The sequence below is a fragment of the Passer domesticus genome, chromosome 2, assembly GCF_036417665.1.
Source record: "Passer domesticus isolate bPasDom1 chromosome 2, bPasDom1.hap1, whole genome shotgun sequence".
NCBI classification, from domain to species: domain Eukaryota; kingdom Metazoa; phylum Chordata; class Aves; order Passeriformes; family Passeridae; genus Passer; species Passer domesticus.
In genome coordinates, this window is record NC_087475.1 from 101,389,074 (window position 1) to 101,401,589 (window position 12,516).

General features: G+C 42.7%; 1 protein-coding gene across 17 annotated transcripts in view; it reads left to right on the top strand.

Moving 5' to 3' along the window:
- The window catches only part of LOC135294584 (uncharacterized), a 255,789-nt gene that overhangs the window by 165,006 nt on the left and 78,267 nt on the right, over positions 1-12,516 (top strand). Inside the window, exons 4-5 of one of the 17 annotated variants that reach the window (XM_064410061.1) lie at positions 9,079-9,191; positions 10,710-11,148. The exons of 15 other annotated variants lie outside the window; for them this stretch is intronic. In XM_064410061.1, the coding sequence (XP_064266131.1) occupies positions 9,079-9,191; positions 10,710-10,739 (143 nt within the window). In that variant the 3' untranslated portion in view covers positions 10,740-11,148. The remainder of the gene's footprint in view (positions 1-9,078; positions 9,192-10,709; positions 11,149-12,516) is intronic. One more of the 17 variants, XM_064410063.1, reaches the window with a different exon arrangement.

Sequence of the window (12,516 nt, forward strand, 5' to 3'; positions counted from 1 at the left end):
CCCGTTCGTGTGACCATTGGTTTGTTCTGCTGTCTAAGACTCTCTGTCTTTGTTGCTGGCGGTGTCTCAGCCAGATGGACGAAAGCTAGGTCAGATCTTCCTTCTCATGCTACAAGTTCCTCACCTTTGCTTATAAACTTTCTCCGAGTATGATTTGCAGATGCTGTTGTCAGGCGCCTTTTTACATGGCATTTACAGATCTTGCTTCATTGTCTTTTAAGCAGGGGGTGGCTGGAGGTCATCCTTGTTACTTTCTTCAGCTAATGAGGTGCAACTCCTACTCTGCAGCTGTACAGAAGTGACAGCACTGACAGGTCACTGGAAGATTGCCTTCCCCTGGGAAATATCTGGGGTTGCAGACAAAAAATTGAGATATGGAGAGTGTGACAATATCTGATTCCCAGTCTTTGTGGTCATTCTATCTGTTCAAACAAATAGAACACAGTCAGGTAATGAAGGTCCTGATGGTCCTGCAGTTCAACTGGGTGATGAACTGCTTCAGTGAGTGTGACAGGCAGGTTTGACATGGCCTGGGCTCAGATACCATTCTGATAGAGTTGGCCTATAATCAAAAATGTATTTGCTTAACCCATTCTGCACCATTCTGTCAAGGCACAGCTTTTTTTTACTCTGATGTTCACAAAAGCTGGACCCCTAGTCCTTAAGGACAAGGTGATATCTATTTTTTTTGCAGTAGTTCTGCACTCCCTGAATGATCAGTTCTCATCCACGGTGTACTTTTCTCCATCGCCTTGCTCTTGCAAGCAGTTACAAAGATCAGTATTGCTACAAACTGTCTACTATTAATTTAACCTCTCTGGGAGGCTGGGCCAGAACAGCTTCTGCTCATCACCACAAGAAGTGTAACTGAGAGCCCCTGAAATATGATTTTGCTATATAGTCTATATATGCTTAAGCCATGAAGTTTCTGAGCCTGCTCTCAACCTTCAAACATTTGTCTTTACACCACACAGTTTACTGAGCCTTATGCCAACCCACATGGCAGGGCATGTTTATGTGAGCACTCTCGTATTTTGTTGGTGTGCCTGACACCACACTAGATACCAGCAGTAGCTGTGCTCACTGAGAAGCAGATAAAAGCTGTTACTGCCTTAAGCTTTTCTAATCACATCAAATTCCCATGGTTTGCCAACTACATCCACAGAATAATGTATTCTTTTCTTTGTGCTACATTCTAGCTTTTTTTTTTTTTTTCATTGAGAACTCCAACAACTTTATTAGGGCCGCATGTTCTCTGTGTCTCTTCTCAAATGTACTAAACTACATTTACAACCGCTGCTCATCATGAGAAAAGGTTGCATGGAGGAGTAGCCTTGAGGGTGCATAACTTTGGTGTGCGTAAATGAAGAGAGAATACTTGCCAGTAAATGGAAAGATAGATATGGAAAGAACAAAAAAGAATTAGAAGAACTCTAAAAAAATCTCTGTAAGCAAAGATGTATGTTTGGAATATTCATAACGTGAGGCATGACGGGCACTAGGGAATAGTCTGTGTTGCACTTCATGACTGCCATCAAGGGAATATGACAAATTAAGGAGGAATTTCTGCTCATCACTTAAATGCCCGGCTACATTTTATGTCTACACAGTGCGATGCGAAGTGTCAGCACTCACTGGTTTAGGAGCTCACAATTTAAGCTAACTGGAAATGTTTATGGATAAGTCTTGCACTATGGGATTGAGATGCTTCTGTATCCATACCCAAAGACTCTTCCGGGTGAAGCATGATAAATGGAAGAGTTTTGTTCAGCAGAGATCAGGTACTTGACTGTGGACAGGAAATCAAGGCCAGAAGTTGCTATTCTGCTAAGCATGGGAGGCAACATCACACCATCCTTAAGTTGCAACAGGTACAGCATAGTTCAGGTTGGAAGACACCTCTGGAAGTTTCCGAATCAGCTCCTTGTTCAAATGAGGGTTGGCTGAAGATCTGACCAGATTGCTCACAGCTTTATCTACTCTTGAATATCTCCAGGGATGGAGAATGCACACCTTGTCATTTTTCCACCTGCAGACAGAAAGCATGAGTTATACAAGTGTAATGTAATATCTTTGTGACCAGAGGAACGTGGTAACAGAATCAGAGCTGCTGTTACTCTGCTACTTGAGCACTCCTTGCTCTGTAGCTCTCTTTATCACTCTACTCTTCAAAGAATGATATTGAAAATAGTATATTTTTCACTTTAGGAGGCATGTCCTGTTTCTGTGCCCTTAGAATGCTTAGCAATATGGATGCAGATGCATGCCACACATGCAATGAAAGTCAGACTGTCTCTCAGCACATTAGGCACATTTCCCAGCTCTCACGTAATAATTTTTATGATGAATTCAAAACCCAGCAATTAAAAGGAGTACACTAGTGTTCTTTTATGTCAGTAATGGGTTAGACTAATTGCCTTTGAAACTATCAGTGTCCCTAGCCCAGCAGTGTTGCAGCTCTCCAGATGGCAACCTTGCACCCAGTAAAGTGCAAGGTTGAATTAGTCTGAATTGCCCAAAACCCTTTTTATATCATCCTTCCAACAATATTATTGTATATTTAAACCTAATCTTCAGAATATCAACAGTTCAGCAGGAGTTGCTGGTTTAGTAAATCCTGGAATCCTGGGATAATAAGTCTTGACACACTGGGTTTAGTCATAGCTCAAGATACCTCTGCCACTCTACTATTCTGAATCCTTAAACAAATTACTTTGTCTCTTCATATTCCTGTTTGGCGGTCTGCTCATTTTTGGTATTTCTGACCTAATGCTGTAAACTCAGTTCTTAAGTTACTGTGTCATTATGGATTTGACAATTGACGTCTTGCGACCCCAAGCAAATACCTACGCTCTCCAGTTATTAACGATTATTGCTTGCTTCTTGCTCTCTGTCTTTTCACAGGTGAGCTCACAGTTTTGTGCTATTGTAGGAGAAAATGGGGGAAAAACCTACCAACTATTCAGCAGAAAACAAAAAGTTGTTTCTTAGCCAGTGCCTATTAATAACTGCTATGAACCAATCTCTCTTAATATACGATTTCCTGACATTAACTGAATTTGGCATTTACATTTGCTTTTATTTCTTCCAAAAGCCCTGTATCATTTTTTCCCAATTTAAAGTGCTGTTGCACTCTGAAAATTGTTTTTAATATTGGCACTATGGGGCTCTCTATTTATTCTGTCAAGTTTACTCACAGCAAAAACATGTGTCTTGACAGCAAGAAACTCTCTCTCTGGCTTTTGTGGTCTCTGGATTATGGTGGAAAAGGCCTTTGCTAACTCATAACACTGTGGACCCAGATGCCAGAATCTGTGCAGAAGTGATGGAGAGTGATGAAGGAGAGTATGACGCACAGTGCTGAGAATAGAGAGCGCAGGAAAAGCAGAGACAGCAGTCTTCTCTCCCTTCTCCCTCTCTCCCTGCTACAGAGAATTTATGACATAACAAGCTTTGCCGTGAGTTGAATATGAAAAGAATTTCTCCCAGACTGTAGTACAATCATCATTTGTGCTGCATTGGCTTCATTGCTTTGCTGCAGTACTTTAGTGAGCTGACTGGCAAAATCCAAAGCTGCATGCTAAGATTCCTGCAGCACTGCAGTCAAAAGAGTGCCCAAGCTACAGAAATAATGAAATTATGTAACTCATAAGTGCCCTTCACTTAGTCAGAAGATTCCCTGAGGAACAGCAAAATCCTGGAGAAGATGTTGCCAAAATTCCTTTGCTGTCATCCACTGCAGAGCCAATAATTTGCTATGCTATTTGTTACTGCTCAACAAATTCCCTGATACAGTCTCTGCCCTACACACCAGAACACTACTGGCTGCTTTCATACACAACACAGAGATCCAGATTCCTATAAACATGAGGCCAGGATGATGGGATCACTTATCTTTTCACTAAGATGAAACCCAATCAGAAAAAGCAATTTCATTGCGGTATTTACATTTCTTACCAGCTTATTCTATCCTTTACTGTCTTTTCCTTGCAGTCTGGATACGAGGCTCTTGAATAAAGTTATTAGGTGTTCACAGTGCTGAAGACAATGATAGGATCAAGGATCTTGATCTTCCTTCGTCAATCACTATCACAATCACATCAGCATTTATTTGTTTACGGTGTGTTCTTTCTGTGGGAAGGTCTGCTTGGACCTCAGTGGTAATACGAAGAGAGTGCTGCTTTTCTCAGCCATGCTTCCTTTTAAGAATATAAAGGGCATAGCTCTTTATGGCACCCAAAATGACATTTTTCCACAGATACCAGTGAATATTTTTTGAGTTGGCTTTTTCCTTTTATGCCTAATTGATACTTTTTTACACTGTATATTTAATAGCTTTCTGGCACTTTCCTTGTAAGAATTTTGAGGTACAGAATTATTGTATCTATTTTACAGACATGGGAATCTGAGGAAAAGCGTGGAAAGGTTTAGCTGTCATCAAGGTCATACACTGAGTTTATAACAAAACTGACATTTAAAAAAATCCTAGCAGTTCACCACCATTTCTTTCCCTCTTTTTAGCCATTCCCGTTCTCTGTACCTTCTCTCCTTCCTGTCTTTCCTTTTCTGCTACCATTTTGCCAATGTCATGTCCTCTCAGAAGGCCTTATCCCTGAAAGTGGGGTTTGTTTTCCATATTTCTGAATCTGGATCTGATCCTGAAACATTTCATATGCCATGCAGACTCATTTGCTGCCAGTCCTGCTTCTCTTTCAGATGCTAACAGCTAGGAAATTCCATAGGAAACTCCCAGCTATTACAGGGACCTTGGACACTGCCAGTAATGCTCCTTTCTCCTGTTATTTTTTCTGTGGCCGTTTATGGTGTTGGATTTTAACTTTGTTATGGGCCATTAGTATTTTTTTTTATAAACAGGCCATTATGAAATGTTGTGGAGCATGCAGTGTGTACAGACTCGAGAATAGTTTTCCATGGGACTTTCTGGACTCAGTATCTTTTGTATGACTGTGTGCAGTAGTATGTGGTGATGCAGCCCCTCTTTTCTCAGCCTCTATTTCAAACAGGATTCCTAATACAAATTTTCTTTCAGTATTCTTACATTGAAAATGTCCCCAGATTTCTTCCTGGATGAAATCTTCAGTGTTGGCCCTACAGTGCACCCCAAAAAAAGACAGTCATCTGTGTATACAACAGCTGGTTAAAGGACTTGTTTAGGCTTTGAATGAGGTTTTCTGGTCAGTATTTTTTCCTCTTTACTTTTCCAAAAAATAACACAAATTCTGCACGTGGTTATTTTAAAAACTTCTGGGCAGTATACTCTGTGAAGTCAGAATAATCAATTCAAAATTCTGATTTGTATTGATGTGGGCCCTCTTTATATTTTAGACACTCTGTAAATGTCTTTTCTGGATAGATTTATTATCTTGTTTTTAATACATTGAAACAAGGGGCAGCTGCTAAGGAGGAGGGGAGGTGCTCTGCCAATGTGAGGACACCAGGGGAGCTGTCTGCCAATTTCAATAAGAGATGAACAATTTTTCCTTTGCTTTCCACTCCTCCCTCCTTCCTAGTGCTCCTACTCCCTTACATTCACTCCTGGAGAGAGGTAGGAGTTCAGTCTCCAAGCTGAATCAATTCTTGCTGCCTTCACTGAGGCTGCCATCAGAGCAAGGTTAAGTATCACAACAATGTTTTTGTGCTGTGAATAGCTTTTCTGTCTGCACTTGCTTGATATAAGCAGGCTTGTAACCCCTTTCCCCTTTATCCTGCTCAATGCAACATACACACTGTAGATCACTAAAGCTGGAATTACTTGGCTTTACAAAGCTTCCCTAAAACAACTTGTCTCTCCCTGTCTCTCTCCTAAAAGCACCGCAAGATCTCAGAAACCCTGTCTTTTGTCTGAGTGTGCTCAGAGAAAAAAAATCTTTATTTTAAAGACTTATTTTTCTTCTCACTCATTTTACATCTACCACCAGTTATCTGTTTGAACAAGGCATGGCAAAACAGCAATAAGAAAGAGTAACTCCATACTGATAAGATGGCTACTAGTTGACCTGCCTTTACAGCATGTTCCAACTATCTCTACGCAAGAAAACCATCAGTGACTGGAGTAACAACATGGCTGGGAGAGTCTCAAGGGACTTAGCCAATTCCAAGTGGATCAGCAGCCTCATATAAGATGGTCTGGTACTGGTGGAAATTACAGTTTTCAGGTGGGACAAGAAATGAACTCCCTACTGTGCTATTTTCCACAAGAGTAGAGACTGTAACAGTGTCTGTGCTACTTCTTGCAAGATGCTAGTAACATTATGTCCTACTCAGAATTTCCCAAGTACTCTTCATTTGTAGAAACAACCCTCTCTTCTTTCTGTCCTGAGCTCCTGCTAAGTAAAGAGTAGTTACTCTCCTGGGAGGAAATTTACCCTGTATGTGAAACAGAGAGTATACTGGAAATAGCAAGTGCCAGCCATGCTGTTTGATGGAATGATAAAACTTGCTCCTGTTGCTTAAATGGCATCATTCCTATGAAGAAAATCGTAGCCTAATGATGGAACATTAATCTGATGAGAAGAACTTCTCATCAGCTTGGAAATCCATGTATAGTTGACAAAGCATCATCTAAATTTGGCCCCTTGTTCCCCCTTAAAGCTTTAAGTGCACTTCAACTTTTGAAGCTAACCCCTTCTGCTGGAGAACTGCCCAGTCTTGCTTTGGCTTGCCTCTTTGGATCCCTGCCACATAAGAGATGTTAGCTACTTTGCTTGTGTTTTAGAAACATGGGAAATGTGGCTCATATAAGCTTATGATAATGGATTGCTGGATTTTCAAGCTGATGTTGTGTTTTGTATTCTGCATTTCATGCTCAAGAATTTCCCTTGTGTAAACTTCACCCCAGTTTTTTCTTTGCAAAAAAAGAAGTCTTTTGGAGAGGGGACAGGATTTACCAAGAATAGGAAGGGAAAGTCGTTTGCCATGAAATGTGTGACATGTTCTGTACTTCACTGGAGCTTTGCAGCAGAATCCTGTTTTGCTGCTCTCTGATATCCTCTTTTGCTCTACATTTGACTGATGTTTGTAAATGCTTAATTACCAGTCTGCACTGCTGTTTGAACCATCTCATGACTTGTTGAGGTTCACTGGCCATCACATTGTCACCCACAGCCACCTTGGTTTTGTATCATCAGAGAGAAGAAAGCTGTCTGACAGAAGCACTTCTTACTGGAGCTTCCAAACAGACAGCCACCACAACACTGTACCTAAAGATATGCTCATGAGGTAAAAGGTGAGAAAAAGGTTATTTATTTAGTAAAATAATGTATGCATTTATATATCCTACTGCCTATTTAGATTTATATTGAGGTGTCCCTTCAAAAATTATAGACCATCAAGGATTATGTGCAGAGCAGATATTAAAGTGCATGATTTTATTGTAAGGCCCTTGGTCATGGGGAAAGTTTCTCTCCATATCTCAAGAAGGGGCTCCCCACCACCCCAGCACACACCTGCATGAGTGTGGTTGTGCTAAGGCAATGTATGGCTTCACACTTTCACTTCTTTCTTCAGATGTCTGCCAAAGGTATGGCAATATCTTGGCATTAGACTGACTGCAGGGAAGAAGGGTTGGCTTAAGAGCTGCAGAGCTGACTTGTGAGACAAGTTTTTTGTTTTTTGTTTGGCCTTCGCTTCCTTCAAATGCTTTGGCCATTTTTTGTTAGTTGAACAATGTCAAACTTCTCAAGAGGACATTAAGATATGAGCACAGGCAAGAGTGGTGAAATGCACAGCTCCTGTCCCATGATGGGTCTCTAATTGCTCTAAAGAATTACACACTCTGTCGACTCCTGTTTGTAAGTCCTCTCTTGGTTCAGCCTGTTTTCCAAAAGGGGGAAGTGGAGGTGAACTGCTTAATTTGCATAGCACTTGGAGACAAAAATTTCAGAAAAATTGAGGCCTTGACATGGTGATTTTTATATGCATGTGGATGTCTTGTCAGCCCATGGCTGTCCTACAAAGACAGCATTTCCCTGAATGGCTAGGTTATGCCCATGTATGAAGTGCTTTTCATTTCTGATAAGATGAAATGCCCTTAAAATAAGACCTGTCCCCACAAAAATAAAGAGCAAAGCTCCCAGTGACATCTGAGGATGCAAAGTATTACAAAACCTAACCTTCTAAAAATGACTGAAGTCTGGACAGACCAGCTTTTTCTAAGGTGCTAGTAATCTGCTGTACAGAAGAATTTCATTTCTTAGCCTTGTGTTTTGTGCAAACACTTTTTGTTTTAGGAACAGGCTTCCCATGCTGATCAGGTCAAGAGCTGAGCATTTGATAAGAGAATTTACAGCTCTATGGAATGAGACCACAATGTTCCTGTTTGGGTACTGGAGTGTCTCATGGAAAAATCCTGAAACATCTGTCTGAAAAGATTAGGGAGAATCCCAGTTTCAGGTCTGGAATTCAACTACCCTGATAGTTTTTCATGGTTCATATTCCAAGCCTAAACTGGGATCCAGACAGAGGCATATGGTCATTCTGCCACTACAGAAGATCTGAAACTGCAGGCTGGCATTTCCCTGACCTCAGTCAGAGTTGTTTCTACTGCTGTGTTTTATGGCACCAGCCCATTTCAGCAGGAGCATTAAGTTAAAGGATACCCAGAGGCCTCCTTGTCAATCACAAAGGAGTTCAGCTTTACTCCCAGACACATAATTCCTGCCCACAGCCAAGGTCTGAAATAAAGCTGGCCGAGGAGAATTGCTCAGACATGCAGGTCATGGGCAGGCCAGAGTTTGTGCTTGGAGTGAGTCAGCCCCAGAACCTCTATGAGGCTGACATTTGAAGATGAGGGCAGAGGAAGACAGGCCATGAGTGCATCAGTAACACTTGTGTGTGTGCACATCTAAGCTAGTCTGTGAGTGAAGTCCTTGCAGCTGGGTAAAAATTTTGCAGCCATGCTTGGCAAACAATGGAGGGTGGGAGGAAAGCGTAAAGGTAACTTCCCACCTGAGAAGTGCCATGACAGGGACTATATTTCATGCCCTTCCACTGATTTCTGTGCCAGGCAGCCATGGTGACTGTGGCCATACTAAAACTAAGTATTTCCTCTTCCTCCAGGGGAAAAGAGAGGCCAGAAAAGAATGACATACCTCACCTACCTTTGGAACTGTGCTATGGCTGCTGCTCAGCTGAGGACCTCTGGACTGAGTTTTTCTCTGCAGTGTGACCAGGTGGCTTTTGGTACCTGCTGCACATGGCTGCGTGGGATTTGCTTGTGGGAATGAGAGGAAATGGCTCACTCTGTGCCAGGCAGGGTAGCATCAACAGGAATTAGAGGAAAACTTGTGCATAAGGAGGCAGGACCAAAAAGTGCATTTCTTAGGAAACGCATTAGTCGCAGTTAACAGGATCAAGATGAGTCATGTGGACAAAAGGCAGTAATTCTACTACTGTTTCAAATTTCCCTGTAGCTGCTTCACAGATCAAGAGATCTGTGAAGGATTTGTTCCTGGGAACAATAATGTGGAGTCCTTCTCATCTTGATTGTAGCAGTGTGAATCAGGAGCAAGTCTTTGGAAGTGAGTGCACATGGCATAGTAAAACAGAGGATGAAGGTGTATAAATCCAAGAGCTAGGAAAGGCAAGTCTTAAACATAAACTGAAATGATTGACACAAGAGGCAGTAAGAGTGCAATTCCTTCCCACACTACTATTCACCTGACCTTAAACTTTAGGAAGAATTATTACGTAAGGACTGCTCTGCCCTGTATCCATTTTGGCTTCTGGCTGCTCTGCACCATCAGCCAGTGGGAGAACTGCTGTGAAGTGCCTGGAATCAGGCCACCCAGCAAAGCACGCTGCTCTTGTCCCAGCATATACCAAAGGATACTTATGGCAGCATGAACAGCTCTGAAGGAGCAGTCAGCAGCAGGGATTGGTGAAACCCTTTCCTTACTAAGCCTGAGGACAGGCAAGGACTTGCAGGGATATGTACTGTTTAGTCCCAATTGCTAGTTCCCATTTCTCTCAGTCCTGGATAACTGGCTGCTGAAGTTAAGACTATTTCTAACATCTTGGAAAACATTTTACTTTAGCTTTCTACCTGATCATATTGGTACTGATGTTTTCCATTGTTGTGGAAAAAGGCTGGCTGGACAGTGCAGCCCAGAGCAGAACTAGATGTTCACAGAGCACCTAGGAGCAAGCCCAGGACAGCTAAGCCAGCTGGTTCTGCTTCTGTGTGCAACATATGCCATTGCAAAGAGAGGGTTTGGGATGTTTGTAAGCTCTTTTTGATGAGGCAATATCTTCTTTTCCACCAAATATATGCTGTCCTATTCTTTAGCTTTGCCTAATTTCCTATCAACAGCTTCTAGGAGGCTTGGATATAAGGTGTTCACTTTTAATCCTCTGCCTGCAGGAGTTGGAGATAGGGCTTGGAGGACAGGCAAAGATATAAAAATTGCTCAAAATACTTGTTCAATTTCCAGTTGCCACTTCCTTCTCTTACCAGATCAGGAGATGTCTGTATTTCCTTTCCAGTTCTAAAGGAGAACGTCTGCTAGTACTTTCTCATTGACTGCATTCATTTTAGAGAGCAATCTAGTAATTTTGTCATTCATTGCAAGCTTCTGTTCCCTCTAGTGGTGGCTGGGCTCGGTGTAAGCCATAATATATAGGAAGTTTGTTTTAGGTCTGAACCTATATTTAAGATCTGATTTACCCTCAGTCTTTGTTGTTCATCACAGATATTCACTAAGAGAATAGGAGATGTTTAATCCAAGCTCTGGAGGTTGGAAATAGTCTTTGTGTGGGCCTGAACTTCTCAGGATGTTTTGTGTCAAGCACCAGTCCACCAGCAGGTGTCCCAGAAGCCCAATGGTTTTCGGCACAGCAGGCACAGATCTCTCCTACCTGGTCCTGGATCTTCTGAAGAGCTGTACGGATGCTCTGCCATAAGCAGGACGCAGTGCCAAATCAAAAGCACAACGTGCAAATTAAAAGTGTGTGGCTTGCAGGACTGGGTGTGTTGGAGCCAGGATCTTCACCTCACCACATGGATATGCTCTGAGTAGCCTGCTGTTGCCTTGGTGGCTGGAGTCGACTCTATCAGCACAGCCAGGAGTGCTTAATCCACTATAGTCCAGAGGATTAAGAATGAGTTTCTGCAGCACAGCACAAGAAGGGGTGAGTTAAGGGATGACGTCAGGCAGATATCATATTTTGTGTCATGTTTAGCCAACACGGGAATACTGGGTTGAGACAGCTGCTTATCATTCCCCAGTGCTGCAAAGAGAGAATTGTCTTTCTCGTACTCCAAAAGCCTTTCATCTTTGACATGAACAAGAGATCCATTGAGGACTTCCAGTTCTCTATTAGCAATACCATCAACAGACAGTAGTTTCTCCAGCTCTTGCAATGGAAATGAAATCTCTGTCTAAAGGAAAAGCAGAAATAATGTTGTACTAGTTCATGATAAAAGCACAGGAGCACGTACTAGCACCATCTAGCCAATATCCCCATCATTACAGCACCAACTACTCTCCTCTTTTTTCCATCATTGAGCTCGATGCAAGTAGTCCTCTCTTTTCAACTACAACTCTTACTGTCTTGTATCCTTCGTCCTCTGGCATTACTGCACATCCTCCCCCACTTCTCATTGTCTTTCAGGGAGAGGCTGAAAACTTGCAGGAAAGCTATTGATTATGCCCCAGTATGCGGGAGAGAGGATGAGATGTTCTGGTAGTATCCCAAACCTGAGATCCTCTGACAAGGGTGAAGCCATTCCTGAATTCTGCTTCCAATATGGGCCTGAAATAACGTGAAAATGGCTACAGTGTCTGCACTGGGGAAGCTCTGCCTCAACCCAAGGCACAGCCCTAAAAGCAGGGAGTGGTGAAGTCACCTCTGCTGCCTGCTGTCTCCTGTTGTGGCAGCCCCAGGTATGGGTCAGCTGGACCCACCTGTCTCATTTCAAATCCATGTGACCAAAGCAGTGTGTGAGGAGCCATAGATGAGCAGCAATTAATTACCCGGGGCAAGTAATCCCTGAGGACTAGACAGTGCTGTGGGGACAGACATTCTTGCGCACTATGGAGAGCAGTACCCTGTTTCATGCCATGGAGCCTGTCCTGGCAGCCCACCCTGTCTTGGAGCTGATCTCTTGGTCTGCTTTTCCAGGCTGTGCTCTGCCTGGAGGCAGTGCAGCAGTGTGTGAGCGAGGGCAGGATTTCCCTCTCTCACACACATCGGTCCTTGTCCCCAGTGTGTGAAGGTCGCTGGCTCCTGGGTAAATTTCCATCGGATGCGGCACTCTCCCGTTGCGACTCAGCATTTCTCATACCCAACTGCAGCTCCTCTTTCTCATTTGATCATTTTCTTCATAAGGGGAACTAACAGCCGTTACTAGAGTGATTTGGCCACCATCCAACAGTGTGTATATTACTCACACATTTCCCTGCTAGCAAAAGGGTTTTTTTTCCACTGTCTGGTTACAGCCTCTTCCTATCTTCATCATTAGATAGCTTAGAAGGTCAGTGCTAAAAGAGAAATCTT